General features: G+C 51.5%; 1 protein-coding gene across 1 annotated transcript; it reads left to right on the forward strand.

Annotated features, from left to right (window-relative positions):
- Nucleotides 1-93: 93 nt before the first annotated feature.
- On the forward strand, nt 94-23228 carry TTC22 (tetratricopeptide repeat domain 22). The gene is made up of 7 exons (XM_007978625.3): nt 94-1050; nt 14855-14910; nt 15123-15238; nt 15878-15996; nt 16791-16952; nt 20505-20657; nt 21191-23228. Exons 1-7 carry the CDS (start codon nt 484-486, stop codon nt 21725-21727), a joined length of 1710 nt encoding a protein of 569 aa, XP_007976816.2. The 5' UTR covers nt 94-483; the 3' UTR covers nt 21728-23228.
- The last annotated feature ends 3328 nt before the right edge of the window (nt 23229-26556 follow it).

Below are 26556 nucleotides of genomic sequence, written 5' to 3' on the forward strand. Positions count from 1 at the left end.
AGACAGGGCGGAGGAGCGCCCCTGGAGGAAGGGCCCGGCCTTCAGCAACCTGGGGTTCCAGGCCTACCTACTTGGGTACGCCCAGTTCTGTGATCTGGGCAAATTCTGTTCCTCCTCTGAGTCTCAGTTTTCTCCTCTGAGCCTCAGTTTCCTCCCTGCTTAGCAGAGTAAAAACACGCCTTTTGCTTTGCACTGAAGTTTGCACGCCTCGTATTTGACAATGCGCTTGTTTTTCTGGCACACCTGGTTGTGCAATGTCAGCGTCTAGAAGCAGCTGAGCAGCGAAAGCGGAAACACCCATAGGGCACTCCTCGGACCCACCCACCTGCGGGAGGCGCCCTGAGACCGAGAGGCTGCCGGGCCCGGGGCTTCTGCCGGCTGCCCTTCGCCTCCCGCACGGCGCTCGCTCGGGGGACGCCCCCATCCACTGCCCTCCGCAGCCTCAGGCACAAGGGCAAGACCAAGGAAGCAGAGGGGGCAGCCATGGCGGAGCCGGAGGCTGTGGCCGATGACCTAGACGCCCTCATCGACGACCTGGACTACCTGCCGGGCCACTTTCACCTGGAGATGCAGTTGAACTTCGAGCCGCACTCGCCGGCCCCGCAGCGCGCCCGGGACATGAAGCTGCAGCGGGAGGGTCTGCGGCAGGAGCTCGAGCTGGCGGCCGCCCCGCAGCGCCCCGCCGTGCGTCACCTCCTGGGCGCTTTCGCATTCTACCTGGAGGAGCTGGACGAGGCCCGCGAGTGCTTCCTCGAGGTGACCCGCGAGCACCCGGGCAACCTCAACGCCTGGGCCAATCTGGCACACGTGTACGGACGGCTGGGCCAGGAGGAAGAGGAGGAGGCGTGCGCCGCGCGGCTGGCCGGCCTCATGGGCCTGGCGGAGGAGCCCGAAGCCGCCGGGGACCCCCAGCTCCGCGCCGCTCGCTGCCTGGCGGAGCAGGGCTACGCGCACGGCTTCGACGTGGGCTGCGCCAACCCAGAGGAGCGTGCGCGAGGGTTGGCGGCAGGCATCGCGCTCTACGACAAGGCGCTGGGCTACGGGCAGCAGGTGGGTGACCCCTGTCTCCCTACCTCCCGCTGGGAGGACTGTGACCATGGTCCCTTCTGTCTGCAGAGATGCCCCGGTACCCCTGACTCTCCCTCAACCCTGGTTCTTCGGTCTCCCAAATACCTGTCCAATGTGCATCCCTGGCCTGCCCCAGCCACGCCTGTAGCCCTCTCCTGGTCTAGGGAGTGGAACCGCTTCCTAGTAGGACTGCCTGCCCAAGCCTCTCTTTTGGAAACAGCACAAGCTCAACCTGGGCAATTCATCCTTCTTACCTTGCTCCTCCCAGCAAGTGCCTGTTCCTGCGCCTGTGCACATCCACCTAAGTAAAAGGACAATCACGCATCCTGCCAGAAACTTGGGCACATTCCCACCTCTTCTTTCCCTCTCACTTCCATCCCCATCCATTCAGTCCCCAAATCTTGTCCCTTCAAACTCCTGTTATCTCTGAGGTCTCTCCACACTTCTCCAGCCTTCCTCTGCCAGCCCAGCTTCCATACCTTCCTGCCTGCACCAGTGTAGCAGCTGTCACCCATCCTTGGGGTCCTGCCCTCCAGCTTGACCATTCTGCCTCATCTTCCCGTCTGCTGCCAGTGTGGTGGTGCTCCATCTCGCGGGCCATGTCCCCACTGCCTGGCAGATAATTCCTAGGCTCTTTGATGGGTATTTAACATCCTCCATGATCTACCTCTCTGTCCTTCCTCTGCCACGTTCCCCCTTCCAAGCCACTGTGTGTCACTTTGCCACACTCTACTTCCCCTTGTTCCTCCATGGGCCAGATCTCCTTACAGCTCACCTTGTCCCTTTCTCAGCCTCTTCCTGGGGTGCCCTTTGGCTCCACCTTTGCCTAGAAGGTTGTCTTTAGTCTCGGGTTGGTCTCAGACATCCCCTCCTCTAGGAAGCCTCCACTAACTCCTCAGGCTGGGTCAGCGTTTCCTCTGGGCTCCCATAGCACTGCTCACACTGTCCGTTTCCCAGCCTCCAGCTCAACTGTGAAGTCTCTGAGAGTGAGGACAATGTCTGTCTGGTTTACCACTGTAAACCCAATACACACCGGCACAGCACCTGGCACACAGTAGCACTCAATAAATGTATCTAATAAATGAATGGATATATGTGCAGCATAGGGCCTAGCACTCAACAGGCAAATACTAGGTATATTATCTACTGCTGCATAACAAATACTCCCAAAATTTAGCAATTTAAAATATTAAGTATATATTATGGCCCAGTTTTTGTGAGTCAGGAATCCAGGCATGGCTTCACTCAGTGCCCTTGGGCTGTGGTCTCATCTGAAGGCTTGCCTGACTAGGGGGATCTTCTTCCAAGCTCACTCACATGCTGTTGGCAGGATTCAGTTCCTCACTGGCTCCTGCCAATGGCTTCCCTCTTTTCCTTGCCACATGGACATTTCACCACTTTTGCTATTTTCTGCTCATTAGAAGCAAGTCACAGGTTCAGCCCACACTCAAAGGGGAGGATTACACAAAGACACGAATACCTGGAAGTGGGGATCACTGGGGCTATCTCGGAGGCAGCCTGTACTGAATGACAAACAAATGATGTGGTAGAGCATTATTCTCTTTTACAGAATAGGAAACCACGGTTCAGAGGGGTTCCACAAAGGCACAGCACAGACAGGGTTGAGCTGCTAACAATTATGTTTTATAATATTTTAGATTTGTGATATGTAAATAACAAGCCTTCACACATGGGTAACACAACTCCCTTCACAAAGGCTCCACACACTCCCCTCAGTGCCTTTTCCATGAATGTTCATGGCTTCTGTAAGAGAAGATGTGAGAGTCAAGACCTCAGAAATTACAGGTTGGAGGGCATGGACCTGACTTAAGGACAGCATGCAGGGTAGGGGTTAAGAGAGTTGACTCTGAGTCAGATGGACTGGGTCCAAATTCCAGCTCCCCCATGCTCACTCACTTCAAATCAGTGCTTAGCACCACCAATCTCCTTTTCCTTCTCTGTAAGATGGAGATAGTAATGTTACATATGTCATAGGCTTTGTCATCTGTAAAATAGGGACATCCTTCACTTGGTTGATGTCATAATTAACAGTTAATATTTGTAAAGCACCTAGAAAGAGCCTGCACAGGGATGAGCAGGGTCACAGACGACCCCTCCCTCTCCCTGGCTGGGAGAGCTTCCTCTGCTCTTAAGCTGAGTGTAGACATGACCACTGATTGCATGAGGTCAACAAGAACCCAGGTCTCTTGTTTCAATCCTGAGCCTGTGGCCCTGAATGCCAGGCTACCCTCCGTGGAAGGCACAGCCAACATTGATGTGTTGAGTGTGGTCATGGCAGCCGGTCATGGCAGCAGAGAGGGGCCTGAAGAGCCCTGGGCTAGGAGCCAGGAGGCCTAGGTTCTTGTCTCAGCTGCAACACTACCCACAGTGGGGCCTTCTCCTCCCCGGGCTTTGGTTTCTTCATCTGTAAAATGGGTGCAGGAAGCAGGGGCTACATGGTCTTTGAGGCACTTTCCTGCTCTTAGGAGGCCATTCACTGGGGGAAGTCTTCCTGGAGGAGGTGAGCAGGAAAGCAGTGATTCCGGGGTAGCTATCAAACAGAGGCTGGCTCTTCCCTCTCTGGGAACATGGCTACAGTGGGGACTCCCCAGTGAGTGAACATCCAGATGAGAAAGTGCTAAGCAGGAAAGCAGGATGCCCAGCACTCCAGGGAGGGAGCCTATTGCTTCACGGGGGTGTGGCTGCCAGCTCTATGCTGTGTCCTGGGGCGTGGCCCAGCAGCTGCCCCACAGTTCTGCATAGAGCAGCTGTGGTCAGCCCCCTACACAAACCTCCAGAGAGAGTTTGGGATTTGGAGACCCCATTTATCATCTGAGGATTAGATGACATGCTTCTGAAGCACCTGGCACAGAGTAGGTGCTCAAGAAATAGTTACAGACAGGATGACACTAATGATGGTTGCATCATTTTAGAGTCCAGAGGTTTGGTTCTGAGCACCTAGTTCTGTTATTATTTTGCTATGTGGCTGTGGACAAGTCCCTTGTCATCTCTTGTCACTTGCCTGAGTTCCCGCTTCATAAGCATTGATCAGCTCCAGTTTTATTGGTATTATGCAACAAACGATGGGAGTGAAAATGCCCATAAACTGGAAAATTCTGTGCATGTCTGAGAGGTATTTATTGAGCATTTTAACATTTATTGAATACCTACTGTGTGCCAGACTCTGTTTTTAAGAAGTCCCTGCCTTTAAGAGGCCCTTGAACAAAAGGAGAAGCAAACATTTGCTTCTTCATTAACTATGCTTACCTGAGCCCCTCTTCTGGGAGTAGGAGCCAAAGGGAAAAATCAGAGACATGTCTACTGCTGGCTGAGAACACAGGCATTCATCACAGGCCTGTGTCATTGGCAGTTATCTCTAAGTACTGTACACCCAGAGGTCACACTTTCTGAACCCAAAACAGGGCCCCAGGGGCTGACAGTGAAAGTACACTCTGGGGATATGGGGACCGAAGCTTGGTATCAACAGGGACCTGGAAAGTCTGGGCCCTGTGGATAGAGTGGGAGTGACTGAGTCAGAGAGGGAACACTCCCCTTCAGCAGGAGTTCCCAGGCGGGAATGAGTGGGGACACACCCAGCAGGGGCAATAGGTGCGTGCAAAGGCCCCGTGGTGGAGCCTGCAAAGCAGAGGGGCTTGAGTGCTGGCTGAACTGGGGCAAGGAATGAAGCTTGCCCAGGGTCACAGAGCTAGTAAATGGCAGTTAAATCCATGCCACCCTGGTTGACTGCAAAGTCTTTGCTCTTTCTGGAGAGTTCAGAGAAGTGGGGTATAATGCAGATGGCTAGCAGGATGGTGAGGGGAGACCCCTCACAGGTGTACTCCTGGAAATCTAAGGCAGAGGAATATGGAGAGAGAGGAGGTAGGTGGGTTGCCATGTGTCCAGAGACTGGGAAGGATGAGGTAGAAGGTGAAGTCAAAGTCAGACCAGAAGAGGAGAAGGAGGAGGAGGAGGAGGGACCCCCTGCAGTGAGAGATTTTCCATCTTTGTGGGGCTTGGGACTCTCCCAGGTGGGGAAGAGCCTCTGGAGCTCAAAGGACAAAGAGCTGCTGAAGAACTGTGAACAGCTGCTCATCTGCTAACCTAAACTACAAAATAATAATAACAAATTATACAAGAAAACGTTATAAAAGTTAATCATTCAGCCCATAATCCAAAAATAATCAGTGTTTGTATAGGAGGGGGTTTGTTTCTGTGACTTCCCTTCTTTGCTCTTCATTCCCTACCCTTTCCTTCCTTCCTTCCTTCCTTCCTTCCTTCCTTCCTTCCTTCCTTCCTTCCTTCCTTCCTTCCTTCCTTCCTTCCTTCCTTCCTTCCTTCCTTCCTTCCTTCCTTGGAGTACAATGGCATGATCTCAGCTCAGTGCAACCTCCACCTCCCGGGTTCAAGCAATTCTCCCGCCTCAGCCTCCCAAGTAGCTGGGATTGCAGGCACCTGTCATCATGCCCAGCTAATTTTTGTATTTTTGTAGAGACTGGTTTTCACCATGTTGGCCAGGCTGGTCTTGAACTCCTGATCTCAGGTGATCCGCCTGCCTCCGCCTCCCAAAGTGCTGGCATTATAGGCGTGAGCCACCGCACCCAGCCACATTTCTCTTTCTTAAATTACAAAAAAATATGAGAAGACAGATGGCTTTGATCACTCCCCTCCTCCTCCCATCACCCCTGTAAATATACACACATGTCCAGAGACTGGGAAGTCTACACACGCCATCTCTCACGCACATATACACTCACACATGGACTGTCAGTGTCAAATCTCTAGATTAAGTAGCTATTAAGAGCACAAGCTTTGGAGTTAGACCAGGTGAGAATTCTGCCTCCATCACTAGCTGGCTACAGGCAATTCTTTATTCCTCTGAGCCTCAGTTTCCTTCTCCATAAAATGGGGTTCTAACATGAACCTCATATGGTTGCTGTGAGGATTGAGAGAACATGAAGACCACCAGGCAGAGGCACGTGAGGTCCTGCCTGGGGCTTCTCCCTGCCTGCTCTGGCCCACAGCACTTCACCACTGCTCTTCAACAGAGCCTTCCAGCCTCTGGTTTACCCCCATGTGGTTTCTGTCTTGCGCCTAGAGTGTGGGCATTCTGTCTTGGGCTTTTCTCTCTCTTCCCCATCCACCCTCCTCAATGTCTGACGTAGAGCTGAACACCAAGGGGAGTCTGCAGCCATTGTTTAATTTAGTCGAATATCTGGATTTTGTCTTTAAAATCCCTATTTTTTAAAATAAGGTAACTTGAACTTACTAAGAGAAAAAAAAAATCCCTGTCCCAAGCCAACTCAGTTATGTTATTTTCTTCTCCTTTTCCCAAAACACTGGTGCCTTAACACACATGCAGTCACACACACCAGGGCAGGCCCTGAGTGATGACAGGAACCACACCTGCAATGGTGTCTGTGCACCGGGCACTGAGCTCAGGATCTTACCTGCCTTCGCGCATTTTAATTTTATTCAAACCTCACAGACACACTGCCAGGTGCTGTGATTCCCCCTCACACCCCGGGCATAACAGGCTCAGGGAGGGGAAGGGACTTGCCCAGGTTGACCCAGTGCACGCAGGGCTGTCCACACTTCACCAGCCAGCTGAGGCAGCTGGGGAGGGAGGCGGCCAGCCTCACAAACAAAGGTGTGGGCATTCCAATCCATCACTGTGCCCAGCAGGGTGGGGACCTGGCAGGAAGGCCCAAGAGAGTGTCAGAGGTCAGCAAGCCTAGGATCCCTGGCATGTATTCGTGTTCACAGACGCACACCCGCGCGCACATACACACACACATACACACACACACGACTCCACAATTCTGAGTGGTTTGATTTGGTTCAGCTACAAGAAGAGGTAGATGAAACTGGATGATATCCCAGGCACTGTGCACACAAGTGCTTTTCATCGATTATCTCATTTGATCCTCACAGAAATGCTGGCAAATCCACATTGTTATTAACCCCATTCTACAGACAGCAAACCAAGGCTCAGAGAGGTGTTGTGACTTGCCCAGGGGCACATGTGGCTGGCAGGAACTAAACTCAGGACTATGGGACATCAAAGCCCAGGAGGATGCACAGCTTTCCTGAGGGTCTGGCTTCAACCTTCTGTGGCCTTGGGGCGCTCACGTTTGCATGTCAATGTCCTCTAAGTTTGCTACTGGCTTCTCTCCCCACTTGGCTGGGAAGTTTAAGAACTGGGTGTCCTCCTCCTCACAGATACAGGAGCCCAGAGCCAAAACTGCTTTAAGCATCATCTGGCCCAACCACCTCTTTTGCAGGAGAAAAGATGATGCATGTTAGAGTGCAGCACCGCACAGACCCACGGGAGGAGCTGAGAAAATTCAGGCATCACTGTTGTTACTGCAGAGGGTAAGAGACTCCTGCAGACCCACTCAGCTACTGCCGGTGCTAGAGTTGGATTTGGACGCTGGACCAGACAGGGAATTGCCCTCTCACTAGGGATAGTGAAACAGAGAAGTGGCTCAACGCAGTCCAGCAAGTCTGGGATCCAGCACAGAGCAAAACTGACAGGGCCTGTGTTTGCATGACAGACCTAGGACCAGAAAGGAGCTTTGACCAACAGGGAGCTGCTCAAAGCTTAAAATCCACAGGGAACTGTCCAGGGAGCCCAAGACAGGGCCAAATATTTGCTTCTATGGCATAACACTCAAATCCCAAATTCCCTCCACCTGTGCACATATCACCCCAGCCAACATGCCTGTTGATGCAGGCAGGCCACGTGGGGTCACCCCTGTTTGCAGATGTAGAAGCTGAGCCATGCCAGTGGGCTCTCCAGGACCCCTAGAGGAGTGAGAGGCAGGGGTGGGACTCCAATCTCAACCTCTGTTTCCTCCCCACACCTGACAAGGCAGGAGCACAAGAGCATCACCACCTGCAGCTGGGTGTGGGGAACAGCAACCCTCTTCCCTGTCTGTCTTGTACATGGCCCACAGGCGGCAGGCTGGGGCCAGGTGGGGCGGGGCTCGGTGTGCAGGAGCAGAAAGGCTGTTCTGTGTCATCACAGAGGACATTCCAGTTGTGCAGGAAGGACATATCCACAGGCCTGCCACCTTGTGACTTTTATTTCTGCAGTGTCAGCCTTCACGGAGTCAGCAGGATGAGGTGGAAAAAACAGGGGCATTGGAGGAAGGCAGATCTGAACTTGAATCCTGGCACTTCTGCCCTGGGCTATGGGGCTGGGCTGGTGGCTTTTTCTGTAGTCTCTGTTTCCTGATCTGTAAAAGGAGGAAGATGCATTACACCTTCTAAGGCTGCTGTGAGAACCCAGTGCCATGATGCACTGAGGAGCCCAGTGACACTAGAGAAATGTTCATTCTCTTTCCTGTTTGTCATTCCTCCTCCCCAGAAAGAAAATTAGTCAGCTTTCAGGAACTGACTCTGAATCCAGAGGACAGCCCGTCATCAGGGGCAAAGTTCAAAATACAAGGCAAATATTTTCTTTAAGAACCAGCAAAGTCTCTGTATAGCCTATTCAAATCCATATATATTGTAAGTCGTTGGTGTAGTGAAAGATCTTCTATTGGAATAACTTAAAATAGCCAAGCTCCCCAACATTTCCTTCTTTCGGGGCTGTCTTTTGAAGTAAATGGGATGCTGAACCTTTTACCCGACCCGAGTTAAGACATACCTGCTCTGGTAATGGCTTATCCTAATCCTACCATTTCCTGCAGCTTCTGCCAGGTCACTAACCTTTGTTGCTTACTCACCCAGCCCACAGGAGCTTCGATCTTCAGGCTTCCCTGAGGATCACAATTTCTGACCTTTTACTTACTAAAAAAGAGAGAAATTTTCTAGCCCATTTTTGCTCCACCTTAGGGTAGTACAGTGAGAGCCTCATGCAATGGTTCTCAAACTTCAGCATGCAGTGGGGGGCCTGTTAAAACACAGATTGCTGGGCTCCCAGTGGGTTTTAGATTCAGTGGGTCAAGAATTTGCATTTCTATCAAATTCCCAGGTGATGCTGCTGATGTTGCTGAACCGAGGGCCACACTTTGAGAACCACTTGTCTAAGGTAGTTGGAGGCAAAGACTCTGGAGCTAAGTCGCAGAGTTCTCAGCCCTACTACCTGCTAGCTGTGTCACTCTGGGTGCATGCCTTAACCACTCTGTTCCACAGTTGCCTCATCTGTAACTTGGGAGAATAACAATCCTTACCCCATAGGTAACCCTTGAGAAAGCCTAATGGGGTAACACATGTAAATGAAGTGCCTGGTGCATAGTAAGTGTTCAAAAGTTGCTATTATTAGTATAGCAAAAGAACATCATCTCCAGGTTTCAGTCAAGGCTGTCACACTGGACATGTGACTCTGAACATAGCATCTTGCCTCAGTCTTCCCAGCTGTATGAAGAGGGTAATGATACTCCCTTTACATTCCATGAGGCTGTTCTGAGGATCACACGGAATCTGTGTGAAAGCCCTTTGTAAATGGTAAACACCGTACAAACAGTAGCTCCTTGCAGCTGGATCTTGTGGGAAGAGCATTGAAGTCAGAGAGACCTGGCCTGAAGTACCAGGTCAAATAGGCAGGTCTCTGCTTCGGTTTCCCCATCCCTAATATAAGGAAAGTAATAGCGAGGGCCTCAGAAGAGCTAGGAAGTGTGCTGAGAACACCTCACCTGAGATCTGTCTCTCTCACCTTCAGCTTGTACCAGGGTCTACAGATTTCATTTTAGGGTCAGCATGGGCCTCGCCTAGTTCCCTCCCATGAATCTGCCACAGAACAGCAGCCTAATGTAAGCTCCTCCAGCACAAAGCCTGGACTCACACGCTGGCCAGACTCTCTCATAGACCACGGAATCCCCAGCCCATGGGATTGTGATAAGGACCAAATGAAAGAAAGTGGGGGGGTGTCCTGACCGGAGGCGACCTACCCCAGGCAGGTTCACCATAAATACTCCTCTTTTGGCAGAAGTCCTGTGAGCCTCCTCCCAGGCTGCCTCCGAACACCTTGCCTCTGGGAGTCGTAAACTCTGTAACTGAATTCCTTGCAGCCATAAGAGGTTTCACAGCAACTTTATCCTCCAGGATAGAGGTGGAATGCCCCCTCCCTTCTCCAAGAGGGGAGGGGGCAGTCACAAGCCTGCTTAATTTAATTTAACGCACTATGGCTTGCCAGGTTGCCCCTGGTAACAGCTTCAGCGGCTGCTTCAGTTACTGCTTAAGTTACAACCAGAAGGATTTTTAAAGAGACAGTCCAAGGCCGAACACAGTGGCTCAAGCCTGTAATCCAGCAGTTTGGGAGGCCGAGGCGGGCAGATCACCTGAGGTTGGGGGTTCAAGACTGGCCTTACCAACATGGAGAAACCCCGTCTCTACTAAAAATACAAAATTAGCTGGGCATGGTGGCACATGCCTGTAATCCCAGCTACTTGGGAGGCTGACGCAGGAGAATGGCTTAAACCTGGAGGTGGAGGTTGCGGTGAGCCAAGATTGCGCCATTGGTCTCTAGCCTGGGCAACAAGAGCGAAACTCCGTCTAAAAAAAAAAAGAGAGAGAGACAGACAGTCTATTTTAGAGCCAGAATTGCAGCACAGAGTGAACATCCAACACCAGCTTCACCACAGGGATAGAGGAGTAAAGCCCAGGCACAGTGAGGCTTCTGACTAGATCTGTGTATTGCATTACCTCTGTTCCATATCCACTGACCCCATCTGCAACCCCACAAGCCCTCCTGCAAATGCAGCTCTTAAGCTGGATCTGATGAGGGACTACTTTAGGGATTTGTCACACAGATGTCACCCAACTAGCTACTTTTTTGAAAATCAATTTTAGTCATCAAGTTGAAGGGAAGGAGAGTTGACCCTTAGGAGTTGCCCCTGCAATTCAGGCATACTGCCACCAGGTGGTGGTATTGCTTGCTTAGTGAAAACCATAACCAGTCTCTTGAATTAATCAGTAATACTCCACAGCGCGCAGAGTGGTGGTGAAACCACTGGATTGTAAGCTCTGATGCTAACTAGTGTGGAACCTTAGGTAAGCCACCTCGCCTCTCTCTTCTCGGTGTCCTCGGATATCTAGTAAGGAGATTGATCAGGATAACTGAGTGTTGTGGACAAGGCTTAGGAATAGAATCATGGAGGCATGAGTCTAAGCCCCAGCTCTATCATGTACTAAGTGTGGTTTGGACACATAATTTAATTTCTTGCCACTCGAATACCAAACAAGAGAGTGGCTGGGAAAGTCCTGAGGACAACACATTAGTCTCCAACACTGGGGACCTGTGGAGGCAAGAAAGGTGCCTGGGACCCAATAGGGGACTGGAGATTCTGAGGTCCTGGGAGCATAGTGGGGAGAGGATAGCAGGGTGCCCCAGGATGGCTCCAGATTCCAGGGCCAAAGACCATGTTGCCTCATTGGGCACTGAAACATGCCACAGCAGACAAAGCAACCTCCTAGAGAACCCTAACCCCACTCAGCTCTCAGCTCTACCCAGACCAGGAGGAAGGGAACAGACATTTACTCTGGGCCAGGCACTGCCCTCACAACTCCTGAGAAGCCCATATGATTATCCTCCTTTGCAGATAAGGACATAACCTGCCAGGGGTAACTCATCCCCCAAGGTTGCCCATCTCATATGACCAGGCCTGCCAGGCACACAAACCTCAGCTCTTCACATTCCCACCCCCCAAGTCTACTACACCTGTTCTTGCTGGATGCTAGGCTCCCTCACCAGGAGCAAGGAAGGGAGAGTGGGTTCTCTTTCTCCCCACCATGACTCAGTTGAGCCAACCACAAAGCAGGTGAGGGACCAGAGGTCATGGGATCACTCACATAGAAGCAGCCAGGGGGCCGGGCACGGTGGTTCACACCTGTAATCCCAGCACTTTGGGAGGCCAAGGCGGGCAGATCACTTGAGGTCAGGAATTCGAGACCAGCCTGGCCAACATAGTGAAACCCCATCTCTAATAAAAATACAAAAACTAGTCGGGTATGGTGGCAGGCACCTGTAATCCCAGCTACTCGGGAGGCTGAGGCAGAATAGCTTGAACTCAGGAGGCAGATGTTGCAGTGAGCCGAGATTACATCACTGCACTCCAGCCTGGGTGACAGAGCAAGACTTCATCTCAAAAGAAGAAGAAGAAGGAGAAGAAGGAGAAGGAGAAAGAGGAGAAGGAGAAGGAGGAGAAGGAGAAGGAGAAGGAGAAGGAGAAGAAGAAGAAGCCAGGAAGCCTGAGGCACCACGTGCCCGTGATCCTTCGCATGGTCAGGTTTTGACACATCATGCCAATTTGGCCCACACTAGGTGCTCCATAAATCCCAGTCTCCTTCTTCCGTCCCAGGTCCAGTGTAAGTAAAGCAGATAAGGGTATCCAGAGTTCTGTACCTGCCTTTTTGCTTATTCCCACCTAAGTAACAGTATTACCCTTCAAGGTGATACAAATGTAAAAGCACACAGCAATCAGATTTTGGCATTCCTGAGCTCTAGCCTCTTTTTTTTTTTTTTTTTTTTTTTTGAGACAAGGTCTCACTTTTTTGCCCAGACTGGAGTGCAGAGGTGCTATCATAGCTCACTGCAGCCTTAAACTCCTGGGCTCAAATAATCCTCCCATCTCAGGCTTTAGAGCAGCTGTGACTATAAATGTGCACCACTGTGCCTGGCTATTTTGATTTTGATTTTTGAGGAGACAGGGTCTCACTATGTTGCACAGGCTGGTCTTGAACTGCTGCTGGGCTCCAGAGATCCTCCTGCCTCAGCTTCCCAAAGTGCTCGGATTATAGGCATGAGCCACTGTGCCCAACCCCCCCAGCTCTCTCTCCTTCTATAGCTCCCCACTACCCTGCAGATGAGCTCCAAGTCCTGACCCTGGCACTCAGAAGCCCCTCCTGATTATGCCCCTGCTGGCTCTTCCCTTCACCCCTTACTATCAGGGTTCCAGTCCTTGGGCTGCAGGCAGACCCCAGCACACCTTGCTCGCTCTTCTCTGAGCTTTTGCACTTGATGTCCCATCCTCCTAGATTGCCTTTTCTCACTGTATTCACCTGAGTGATTCCTACTTGTCCTTGAGGACCCTGCCCTAGTACCTCCTCCTCTGGAAAACCATGGGGAAGTCCTTGGATTGCATAGGATACCTCCCCAGGCTCCCATAGCCCCCGTGTTCCTTCTACTCTAATTGTGTCTTTGGGTCTGGCTTTCCTGCAGGACCCAGAGTCCCTAAATGTGGGACCTGCCTTCTGTCTCCTGTCTTTATTGCCCAGCCGAGAGCCACACAGAGAAGCTACTCAGGGAATATTGACTGAGAAATGCAATTAGTGGGACCCCTTCTGGGTGGTCTGACTGGGACCTGGGTTCCAGACCCTGTCCTGAAGGGCAGTCATACCAGTTGGTGGGATCTGACTCATAAGGACCCCTCGCTTTCTTCCTCCCTCCAAATTCATCCAAGGTGTCCCCGGAGCAGCCACAGCCTAACCTGCTAGCATTGGGCCCCCCCCCGGTCCCCATTCACACACTCTGTGCTGCACACCCATCAGCTCCCCATCCCTAACGTCTCCAGGCCTCTGCTCATGGGAGCTCTCCATCTGGAGCCCACCCTCTGAAGTGCCAATGTGACCCAAGACCCTCCTTAAGCCCTCATCCCCCAACTGGGAGTGGCCCGCCTATCCCCCGCACTCCCTCTGTACCACTCTCATGGCCTTGATCAGACCTGGCTTCATACCACAGCTATTGGCAACCCGGTGTGGGGAAGCAAGCATGGGCTTTGGAAGCTGATAAACGGGGACCGGATCCCAGCTCTGGCACTCAAAAGCTGTGTGACCTCAGGCAAATCACTTTATCTCTCTGAGCTTCAATATGTTCCTCTATAAAATGGGGATAACAGCTACTTGATAGGTTTGTTGTGAGATGGAGAAGATGGGTGTGGATCCTGGCACATGCAGGCACTGAGCCGCATCCTATTATTGAAGCCTGGGTCTGCTTCCGCTGCCAGGTCGTGAGTGCGTTCGGGTCAGGGTGCAGGTCCCATTCAGTGCCACATTCCCAGAGCACCCAACGCAGGGCCTTATGCCGTAGGTGCTGACAAATGCATTCACCCCAGCTGCTGGGGATGGGGGTAGAGAGAAGATGGACCCCCCTCCCCCACAGCTGAGGAGGCCACAGTGGGGGTGGCGAGTGCAGAGTGAAGCCTCCAGATCAGGGACGGGAGATGAATGTGGAGGGAGGGTCTGGAGCCTGAGGGGGAGCTGCTGATATGCACTGGGGGTTTTATTGGTTTTCATTAAAATTCCTTCCTGAAGCCGGAGCAGCTACTCCCATAAATAACAGCATAAATATTTTATCTGGTGCCCAAGTCGCACAGCAAGGTTGGCAGGAATAATAATGGCAAAACAGTTCGGGGGGTCTTGGGCTTCAGCTGAGCTGGGTTCACTTAACATGCCCAAAGGGGCTTTCTCAGGAAGGTGAAGACTGCAGGGATGGCACCAAAGGGAGAGGCGGGTGGGCGTGAAGGAGAGGGTGGGCAGTGGGGTATGCGCCCTGGGGTTGGGGAGCCTGTGGAGGGTGTGGGAGGAAATGCTTACCACACCTGCTCTAGGATAGGCACCTCACTGGGGGTCCTTACAAAGCCTCTGTAGTCAGAGAAGTGAAGTGACTTGCCCAAGGCCACCCAGCCAGTCACGGGCAGAGCCAGGACTGTAATCAAGGGTGTTTAAGGTCAAAGCCCTTCCCACTGTGCCTGCTGCTTCTTGGGGTTCAGCAAGTGTGGGAGTTTATGAACAACGGCCAGAGTACCTCAGTAATGGCAGCAGGGGCTGTTCTCTGTTTTCCTAGATCCCGATGGAGGAGAAAAGGGGCTGGTATTTCACCATGGCAACACTCTACATCAGGTCAGGCAAGAAGGTGGCAGGGGTACGGGATGGTGGAGGGAGAGGTGTGGCCTGGTACCCAGTCAGCAGGGTAAGGGCAAAGGTGGCTGGGTCCATCCTGCTGGAAAGAGCTCCCCAAACCCCACCACCACCACCATGGGCCTGGGCAGGGCTGGCAGCACACAGGACAGCTGGGGGGGTGCCACCCAACCACATCTCCTTCTCGGCCACAGGCTAGATGGTATCTTCCTGGAGCTGGGCAGTGAGGAGCAGAAGAGGCTGCCCGCCTTCAACCGCACGTTGGCTCTGCTCCGGCAAGTGCTCAAGTCTGAGGACCCCCGCCACCAAGGTAGGGGCCCAGGGGATGGGTGGGACAGCAGCCTCTGTCCCCCGCCACCAGCCTGCTGGCATTGCACCCACCTCTGACACTACCTCCCTCTCTTGGCTCCTGTTTCTTCCTCCTTCGCTCTGTCCCCTACACTCATCTGTGCACCTCAAGGAGCCCACATACCTTGCCCAAGTGAACATGCCAACTACAAGTCACTGTGACTGCAGGCTTCCCCGTCTGCAGCTCGTGACCTGGAGGGTGAGAGGTAGTTTCCCCTGTTTCCAATTATTTATTGTCAGAAGATTGAAGCCTCCGTTGAAGAGGAGTTGAGTCATTTTTTTGCAGGGCCAGAGAGCAAGAACAGGGACTAGAACCACCAGAGCTGGTGAGAGCTGAAGTCAGAAGAGACATACATACCTGAAATGAGTTCCCCCCGATGACACACTGAACACAGAATAAGCACTAAAACGGGTTCACTAACCCCTCACAGGGCCCCTCTCTCCACCTTTGCTTCTCTCTGTCCCTGGCTAGTTGCCCTCAGTGATCTCACGCTACTGTCCGTTGCTTTGTCTTCACGGGCAACACCTAGGATGGAGATGGCCCCTTCCCTCTCTCCACCCTGCTGCTTCCTAGTGACCCTCTCCCACCCTTCACCCCCAGCCCTGGCCTGGTGCTACCTCGGGATGCTGCTGGAGCGGAATGACACCTTCTCCACCACCCCCATGGGCGTCCATGACTGCGGGTACTCGGGGACCGACCCTCTGGACTGCTTCGGCAAGGTATGTGCCCCCAGCCATACCCACCCTCTAAACTGAGAAGGAGCCTGGCACCCCAGCCTCTCCACCCAGAACCCAGGCTTCTTTGGGTATCAGTCCCCACCGCGTGGCCCACCCAGGAAGTACACTTACTCCAGACCTTGCTCTCCATCCTCTCTTCATTCAAAACAAATCTGGCCCCAGCCCATTTCTCCAGCCTTGAAACAGACCCTTAGACTTTTTCCCTTGAGGCCTCCATTCACAGTACTCCCTCTGCCAGGAGTTCCCTACCTCCCCACCCCCAGTGGCATAGTAAGTAGAATGACGAGTTTAGCTGGGGTCTCCTTGCCAGTCCTGCCCATAGGCTGTGTGACCCTAAGGTAAGTCACTTACAACAGGAAGCAGTCAATGACAATAGTGGGGGTAAGTGCTATCACCCAGGTAAAAACCCTATACTTTGTAAGGTTGGGGGATGAGGGTTGCCTCTGGCCCTTCCTCTCACCTGCCCCGGGAAGATGGGGGAGCATACACTGGGAAGGAGGAGTCTGACTGGGGTCTAGAAGGCTTTATTGGATGTGACAGGTGATGTGGTCATGGGCCGAGCTCTCAGGAGTTGAGTGCCAATGGGTTGTGCCCCAAGGTGTTAGGTTCTATGATATGACAACTTACTGGCAGGTGGATAAGGGTGGATATGGGTAAAGGGCACCGTGTTGATATGGATGTATCCAGAAATGGGGTTCCTGTGGTTCAGCACTGTTTAGCCAGCTCTGGCTAACGACCAAGCAAGTGGTTTGCTTTTGCACTCCTCCCTTACCTAGGCCATCGAGATTGCCAAGAACCAACCTCCCATCCTGAATCGCCTGGCCAAAATCTTCTACTTCCTAGGAAAGCAGGATATGGCCATTGGAACCTGTAACATGGCCCTGGATGTCCTACAAGATCCAGAGCTCAACTGGCAGGCGTACTGCACAAGGGCCAAGGTGGGTCAACTTCCTGCGCCACCTCACCCTGCCACTGGGAATCAGAGAACAAGGGCCATAGGCCAAGACCCTGTTGCCAGGGCCCAAGGGTCAGGGAGTCCTCATGGTGGAAGGGAGCTTAGGAGCCATCAAAAAACACAGTCGGGTTCTATACAGCTTTTTGTTTGTTTTGAGACAGGGTCTCACTCTGTCACCCAACTGGAGTATGGTGGTGCCACCATGGCTCACTGCAGCCTAGACCTCCTAAGCTCAAGCAATCCTCCCACCTCAGCCTCCCAAGTAGCTGGGACTACAGGTGCACACCACCGCACCCAGCTAATTTTTGTTTTGTTTCGTAGAGATGAGGTCTCATATGTTGCCCAGGCTGGTCTCAAACTCCTGGGCTCAAGCAGTCCTCCCACCTTGACCTCCCAAAGTGCTGGGATTCCAGGTGTGAGCCACTACACTCGCCCTGTAAGGTTTTTGAGTGAAAGAATGCAGAAGCCTCCACTCACTGCAGGAATCCCTTCTACAATGCCTGGTCAGTGAGCCCCCAGCCTCTTCTGGATTGGCACAGGTGGAATCAGACTGATCAGAATTGAAATCTAGCTTCTCTACCTTGTGGAACTTGTGGCAAGTCACTTACCGCCCCCCCCCAACCTCAGTTCCCAAATCTGTAAGATATAAATAAGAACACTTTCCTTAAAATGTTGTCAACAGACGCAGTGAGGTAGCATCTAAAGCACAGTGCCTTGGACATAGGAGGTGCTTTTCTGAAAGCCAGTAGAGGTCATTTAATATAGTGGATCAGAGCTCTGGCTCTGAACACAGACAGCCTTGGTTCAAATCCCACAACACCACGTGCTATGGGACCTTTGGCAAAATACTCTTGCCCAGATTCTAAGCCTCAGTTTCTTTATCTGTAGATGATAATATGTCTCATAGAGTTGTTAAGAGAATTACATTAGATTTTGTATGTAAAACTCAGCATCAAGCACACAGTAAGATTTCATAGGAGACTGACTGCTACTAATTTAATATTAGGCATATTTGTGAATTATCTCACTGTCTCTTGAGGCAGTCCACTGCATAGTCATTTAGCTCTGCAAGTTACACACTTAGTTGAGTGCTGTCTCCCGCTAGCTTCCTGCACCGGTCCCAGACCCGCCCCCTAGAGCCCACACAGAGCCCATGTGCTTGAGGAAGCAGACTCGGAGCTCCAAGTTTACTTCACTGCAAGCCGAAGAGTCCCCCCATCCCCTTATCTTCTCCACTACCATCCACATGACCTAGTGGCAAATCCTCTCCCAGTCTTGGTCTCAGTGGCTTAATTACTTTGCCAGCAGGTACGAGGCAGGAGTGAAATTCCTTCACTGTCATGGATGTGGTTATTATTAGAGATAATAATATTAACCATGATAGTAAATAATAAAATATTTCTATAAAATTCTGCATTTCATCAAGCACTTTCATATTCGTGATCTGATTTAATGCTCACAAGAATCCTGTGAGAGAGGCCAGACACGTGCCATCCTACATATGAGGCCACATAGAACCAGGGAGGCAGGGAACTTCCCCAAAGAACTGCATTCAATAATCAGAGACTCCAATTTTGCTCTCCTCCCTCCATCACCATCTGGTGTCTTATGATCCTGGCCTCTCTGTGGTGCCAATGGTCACTCAGATGACCAGAGGAGCACAGGATGGTGGAGAAGAAACGGTGAGGAGGAGGGAACTCACACTATCTGTGTAAAAGCCTCAGTCCATGCTGCGACCCATAAGCATGGCCCTGGGCCCATGAGCTCTCTACCCCACCTCCCTCTGTTCATGCCTCTCTCAGTCTTCCAACCCTACTGGCCGGGGCCTCTGCCTGGAATGCTCTTCTCCCAGATATCTGATTGGCTTCCTCCCTCACTTCCTACAGGTCTTCTAGTGGCCATCTAATTGAAAATATCAAAGCCATGCAACATTTAATTTTATATATATATTTATATTATTTATATATATTTATATAAATATATTAATTTATTTATTTTTAAAATTCTTCTAGAGATAGGGTCTCACTCTGTCACCCAGGCTGGAGTGCAGTGGCATGATCATGGCTCACTGCAGCCTTGAACTCCTGGCATCAAGTGATCCTCCCACCTCAGCCTCCCAAGTAGCTGGGACCACAGGTGTGCACCACCACACCCGCCCAGCTAATTTTTAAAAAACTATTTGTTGTAAACACAGGGTTCTGCCTATGTTGCCCAAGCTGGTTTCAAATTCCTGGGCTCAAGCAATCCTCCAGTCACAGCCTCCCAAAGTGCTGGGATTATAGGTGTGAGCCACCACACCTCGCCACTGCCAACGTTTTATGTTTTCCTTTCCTGGTTTAGTTTTCTTAGCATTAATCACTCCCCTACACACTATTTACATCTTTATCATGTTTATTTTCTCTCTCCCCAAAAACATATAAGCTACTTGAGGGCAGGGATTTTTGTGGTTTTGTTGTCTACTGCATTCTCAATGCCTGGAACAGTGGCTGGCACAGAGGAGGCTCTTAGTGAATATTTGCTGAACGAATGAATGAACTGAGCACCTTCCATATGCTAGCTCCTGACTAGAATATGTTCTTTCAGACATCATGGTAATTCCCCCAGGAAGATATTCGCGTACTAATTTTTCAGGTATGGAAATGAGGTTCAGGTTCATAGAGTTGTGGAACTCCCTCCAGATGACATGGCTAATAGCTAGGGGTTGAGGGAAGGACTGAAATTCAAACCCTAGTCCAACTGACCCGAAAGCCAGAGATTCATCTCTGCCTGCCTCCATGATGCTGTCTTATAACCAAAGCCCTTCTGATGACTATAAAGCATTAATACCTTCAACAACAATAGCCCTCTTTCCCTCGCTTCCTCCTACCCAACCCAAACCCACCCCTCCTAAACCTCCAAACTTTGTAAATGCTCTAAGTGTGAGGAAAATGGAGGAATTAAGGAAAGCAAGGGTCTGAGATCATTTGTAATGTGATGCTTGTCAGTTGGGGCTACCTGCCATTCTTCCCACACTGCTTGTTGACATAGACTCTCCCCAAATTGGTGCTGCCATCCTACCTAAAATAATCCTCCCCAATCATCTCTATCCTATTGTCATGTTTATTTTGTCATAGCACTTACCACTTGAAATAGTACTGTTTACTACTGACCGCCTCCCCTACTGGAATGTTAAGTTCCACCAGAGCAGGGACCTCATCTATCTTGTTACCACGGTACCTCCTGTACCCAACATAGGAACTGGCACATGGTGGGCTCTCAATACATATCTGTTGAATGAGTAAGGGACTTTTACTTCATCCTACTCACTCATTGCGCAGACAGGGAAACTAAGGACCAGAAAGAGGGTGTGGCTAGCCCAAGTTGGTCCAAGGCTAGGACCTAGGACTCCTGGGTCCCAGCCTCAGGGTCTTTCTACTGCAACACAGAACCTCCCTGGCTGCTGTTAAAAAAAAAGACTGGGTTCATTTAGAACAGAGAGGAGGACAGAGGCTCTTGCCTGGATCATCTTTCCTAAAAGCTGGCTCTCTGTTGGCAGATCCACATCAGAGCCTACCTGCACGACCTGGAGCGGGCCAAGATGGGTCTTGGGGGCATGCCTGACAGGAACCACCTGGCCTGCGCCAAGGCTGACCTAGAGGAAGTGGTCAGGGTGTGCCCAGGCTTCAAGGCGTACCTGGACATCGGGCAGGTAAGGCAGTCTTTTGGCTTAGCCAATAGCTGAGCAAGAATCTGTTTACTCCTTGCCAGGCTAGGCCAGGGCTAGGCCAGGATGCAAAGGAAAAAGTTGCACTCCCTCATAAGAGTACCCATCTCCTCCAGCCATGGTGAGGATTGAGTAAGATGTGTGTTTAGCATTTAGAACAAGGCCTGGCTCTTCCTAAGCACTCGGGAAGTGTGGGCATTATTCTTGATCTAGAAGATATCTATTCTCTGTGTTCAGGGAATGTTTACCAAGAAGTGACAATATCATAAGTTTAGATACAAGAAAACCGAGATCCAGAGATTGACTTACTCCAGGTTACATGGCTAGATGTGAAGGGGCTGGAACTGGAATCGGGGTACTCTTTTCCTAGAGGAGCAGGAATAAAACGTGTGATTAATAATTGTCGATGGAGAGAGGGTGGGAATGAGTGAAGGAATGGATTTTTTTTTTTAAGCAAGCGTGGGGCGGGAATGAGCATGGAGCCGGGCCTGCAGTGAAGGGCGTGTCCCCCACCCCAGGTCTACTACTACATGGGCGTGGACGCAGTGCAGGAGCTGCTGGCGGTGGACGAGGCGGCGCTGAACCAGGCGCTGGTGTTCCTGGCCAAGGCGGGCGAGTCGGAGCTGGGTGCCACGCTGCCCGAGCTGCAGCTGCTGCGCGGCAAGTGCCTGCGCATCAAGGGCGAGGACGCCAACGCGGCGGCCTGCTTCAAGCGCGCGGTGGAGCTGGACGACGCCGGCTCCAGCCACACCGAGGGCTTCGGCTGCCTGCTCGAGGCGCTGCTGGCACAGTGGAGCCAGGCACAGCTGAGCGACGGCGAGCTGGGCCGCGAGGTGGACGCCTGGCTACGCCGCGCCCAGGACAAGTACCCTGCGGCGCGCCTGCGCCAGGAGCTGCAGCGCGTGTGGCGCGGGCACACGGACGAGGTGCTGGGTCTGGCCCGGGCCCTGGTGGCCCAGGGACGGCTGGCGCTGGTGCGGCTGCTCTTTGAGACTATGGAGCGCGAGGGCGAGGGCGCCAGTGCGCCGCGGGACCGCCGGGCGGTCTCCTTCTAGGATGCGGGTGCCCAGGCCGGAGGCTCCCGGGGACCCCGCCCAGGCCCCGCCCAGCTGGTGGGACCAGGTCTGGACGGACCCCCTGCCTTAGGCTGGCCTGGGAGCGGAGCCAGTTCGATTCTCTGTCAGGAATTGTGAATGGGGATGTTGCGACACCCGGGCGGTTTGAAATGCCCACCCAGACTGGAGGGCCTGAGAGCAGAAGAGGCTGGGAGCAGAGGTGAGAAAACACTGGGAAGCTGCCAATTGAGGGACAGAATTTTCTAGACATACAGGTAAAATAAGATGGTTGTGAGGCTCCTGAGAGAAACAGAAGACAGTTACCTCAGTGTGTCTCTTTTCTAGTCCAGGGGCTCAGTCCCTCAGGCCTGCGTGCCTGTCTTTGGACTCCCGTGGGCTTCACTCTATCCTTATGTGAAAGTCCCCTTTACTTTAGTTGACTAGAGTGGGGTCTCAGCTCCTGCAGCCAGAAAAGCCCTGGCTAAAGCAGAGGGCATGACTGCAACGCTAGTGAGTTACGGAACAGCGCCCTAGCCTAAGCCTGGTGCTCTGGGCTCATTCCTACCTCTCTGCCACTTTTCCAGCAGGCCTCCTCCTTGGTCAGCGTGGCCTGAAAGGCCTCCCAAACGCTCTGAATAGAGCCCATCAACAGAACATTCACTTGACTTCCCTGCTCTTGGGGGAACTAGGAGCCCCACCCTTTAGGAGGTGCAACCTGCCCCCAGTCTTTTTTTTTTTTTTTTGAGACAGAATTTCGCTCTTGTTGCCTAGGCTGGAGTGCAATGGCACGATCTCTGCTCACTGCAACCTCCGCCTCCTGGGTTCAGGCAATTCTCCTGCCTCAGCCTCCCAAGTAACTGGGATTACAGGTGTGCACCACCACACCTGGCTAATTTTGTATTTTTAGTAGAGACGGGGTTTCACCATGTTGGTCAGGCTAGTCTCAAACTCCTGACCTCAAGGGATCCACTTGCCTCAGCCTCCCAAAGTGGTGGGATTACAGTGTGAGCCACCACGCCTTGCCCTGCCCCCAATCTTGACTATTCTACTAATTCTAAAGAAAATCTTGGAATTTTACACTCTTAGAATCATAGTCATAGAATTTTTTTTTTTTTTTTGAGACAGAGTCTCACTCTGTCGCCCAGGCTGGAGTGCAGTGGCCAGATCTCAGCTCACTGAAACCTCAGCCTCGTAAGTTCAAGTGATTCTCGTACCTCGGCCCCCTGAGTAGCTGAAATTCCAGGCTGTACTCACTGCTTTGCTCATATCCTCACTCATTACCAGGGACAGGCCAGCACCCCTGCATTGCATCTCACATATCCACTGATGGGTAGAGAACAGACTGAAATTCAGTGTCTTAGAGATCGCACAGTGCAACCCCCTCATTGTGCAGATGGGAAAACTGAGAGCCATAGAAGGGAAATGGCTTGCCCAAAGCCATACTTACTGTTTTCCCCACACTTACTTTCACACTTTTTACCACAAATTTACTTTCACCATTCTTCAGGTTTGGAAAAATACTAATAAACTAATCAACTCTAAAGTATTCAGTGTTTATATGTTAAAGGTTTGTGTGTCACTTGTTACATGGGTCACTCTGATATCCACTGGGACAGTGTTTCAGCGCTAATGGTGGCATTCCAGGTACCTGTGAAATCTGGCAGGGAGGCCACCCTAAGGCTCCTGAATTCTACCTCATGTCTCACCATGGCTCACCACTTTGAATGGTGACATTCTCTCTCACCCTCTTTCTCCTCTCACCACCACGGCAGCAGAGGCCAGAAGGTGACTCCACAGCAGACCACACACACCCCTGTCCACTTCTAGCCCCCAACCACCCCCATCCCTCTTCTGCCCAAGACTGTGACCCATGACTGTCCCTAGGATGGGAACCCATTTCTTTCTTCTCCTTCCTTAAACAAACAAACTGAATTTAAGGCAGTCTGCTGGCAAAACTTAGAGGCTGATGAAGTTTGTCTTTTTCCCCAGGGTCCCCAGTTTGTTTGTTTCCTTTCTTGTCTTTCCTGTCCCCAAAGGTATGCATTTCTCCCTCCATTGCCTCCCTGTCCTTTCATAACTTTTTCAGTAAACTTTCTGATCATCTCATTCATCCTGATTATATAAATAGTTAACACACGCCCACTATAGCTTATCTCAGGAGTATCTGTATATTAACAAAAAGCCAAAGAGAGATAGGAAACCCCATTTCCCAGACTGCCTACTCTGTGCTAATCTCATGTAATCTCACTTAATGTAATCTCATGTTGTAATCTCACTTAATGCTCTCAACAGCTCTGAAGGTTAGGTATTAGAATCCTCATTTTACAGATGAGAAAATTGAGACACAGAACAGGGTCATGGGTAAGTATGTGAAGGGCCAAGATTTGAACCAGACCAGCCTCGTTCAGTGCTCCCTCCTGGAACACGGCCCTGTGCAAGAGCTGTGTCATCTTCGGTCTGGAGTTGGGCCTCTTCCGTGCCCTGTGAGCACCAACCCTACCTGTTACTTTACCCCTGATTACTGCTCCCACACTGCCTTACCTTGGTGCCTTTGTCCACCCTTTTCCTCAACTGGCTTTTTTCCTGTCATTTCTACCCCAAATGGTCAGCTCAAAGGCACCTCCTCCAGGAAGTCTCACACATCCTTCCAGCTCTCATTAATCACTCCGTTTCACGCATGGAGACCTCTTGGGCATTTTGTCCCACCGTGTTGCATTTCTTTCCTTCTCTTTGCATGTCCATTGCCCCCACTCGACTCTGGGTTCTTCATAGCAGGAACCACAACCCATTTGGCACCATGGCCCGCAGTACACTTGGCATATAAAACAGGTTTAGTTTTGGATGTTGAACTGAGTAAACGCCCAGCAGTGATGTGGCACGTCAGTCCCAAAGATGTGCTTCCATTACCAGGTCCACATGACCGAGGCTGGGGCCAGCTCTGCAGCCCAAGGACCCTTGCAGTCTGGAGCTCAGCCAAGGAACATGACCTTGCTTCCTACCTCCTATCCAGCCTCACGCCAGTTCCCCAATTCTGTGATTGGGAAACTGAGGCCCAAAGAGCAGCAACTTGTCCAAACCGCCAGACTCATTGCATTAGTCCCTTCTCGCATGGCTACAAACATTTGAGACTGGGTAATTTATAAAGAAAAGAGGCTTAATTGACTCATTTTCCTCAGGCTGTACAGGAAGCATGATGCTGGCATCTGCTCAGTTTCATGGGGGGCCTTAGGAAACTTTCAAATCATGGCAGAAGGTGAAGGGGAAGCAGGCACGTCTTACATGGCCAGAGCAGGAGCAAGAGAGAGGGGCGGGGGTGCTACATACTTTTAAACAACCAAATCTGGTGAGAACTCTATCATATCAACAGCACAAGGGGGATGGTGCTAGACCATTCATGAGAAACCTCCCCCACAATTCAATCACCTCCCACCAGGCCCCACCTCCAACATTGGGGGTTACAATTTCACATGAGATTTGGGTGAGGACACAGAGCCAAACCATATCACTCATGGTACAGCGCTGTCTGCCCTTTTAGGGGTGCCTGCTTCCCAAGTTCACTTCTGTCACATTCAGAAAGACTACAGGTTTTCCGTTCACTTACTCAACAGATATTTACCAAGTGCTGATCAAGTGCCAAGCATACTGCCAAGCTCTGGAGCCACAGTGGGGAACAAAACAGACCCTATCCTTGCCTTCAGGAGTTCACAGTCTAGGCCACGGTGAGCACGTTATACTGGGCTCCAGGGACCAGTGGGAAGCCTAAGAGAAGCTACTGAGGGTTTTAGCTGGCAACCCCAGTCCCTCCACACTGGCCATACTCATCCTGGGTTAGTGGCCTTTCCACAGCCCAATGGAGAAGAGGGCATGGCTGTTCCCAGACCTTGGGATTTGGCCTATGGCTGCCGCCTTCAACAAGTCACTGCTAAGGCCAGGCCTTGCAGTCCCAAGGAACTGCAGCTTCAATGGATGAGTGATGTTTAAGTACAGCTTTGAGCCCTGTGGGACACCCCTGCCCACTGGGCCGCTGGAAGGATAACTGTCAAACAGCGGAAGCAGCAGGAAGTCCTCGAGGGAGCCCTACAGAGTGAAAGCCTTAGTGACCCCATAATCAGAATAATGAAGATGAATCACACCTTGTTCTGCCTGCTCACTCCCTCTATGTCATGCCATCATCAGGCAGCCAGAAACTCCTGTTCAGACAGCAGGGGCAAGGCATGTTAAAGATCGTGAAAATGGCTGAGATTTCTCAGTTACAAGTTTCTAGAGTCTCAGAGTTGGAAAGAACCTTAATCATAAGCTTTTTTGCACCCCCCACCCCCCATCTGGAGCAGACTCCTCTCTATAGTGAGTCTTCTGAAAGGAGGGTCTAGTCAACACTTGCATGCCTCTGGCAGACAAACAGCTCACTACCTCATGAAGGAATCATTTTTCAACAGGTCTAAGTCTTCTGAGTTTGTCCTTCTATTGAGTTGAAATCCATAATTTTCCTTGGTTCAAGTTCACCTTCTCGAGCCATATAGAACAGTCCCTAATAAGCAGAGTGACCTTGAACAAGTTACTTTCCCTCTGTTTTGGCACCTATTGCAGTGTTTGAGCTGTTCAGAGGGTGGCTGGCTACTCTGCCCGCAGCCAGGCTGAGCTCTGACCTGGCCACCCAGCCTGGAGCCTGCACAGAGTGGGTGCTAGAAGCTGAAAGCAGAACAGAATAGGGCTCCTCTCCATCCCTAGCCAGACCCCAAGGGAGCACCCTGTGTGGATGATGGTGGCTGGATGCCAAATGAAGTGAAATATCTCCTTTTCTCGGGCTGTTAACTTTTTTTCTTGTTTAA

The sequence above is a fragment of the Chlorocebus sabaeus genome, chromosome 20, assembly GCF_047675955.1.
Source record: "Chlorocebus sabaeus isolate Y175 chromosome 20, mChlSab1.0.hap1, whole genome shotgun sequence".
NCBI classification, from domain to species: Eukaryota; Metazoa; Chordata; class Mammalia; order Primates; family Cercopithecidae; genus Chlorocebus; species Chlorocebus sabaeus.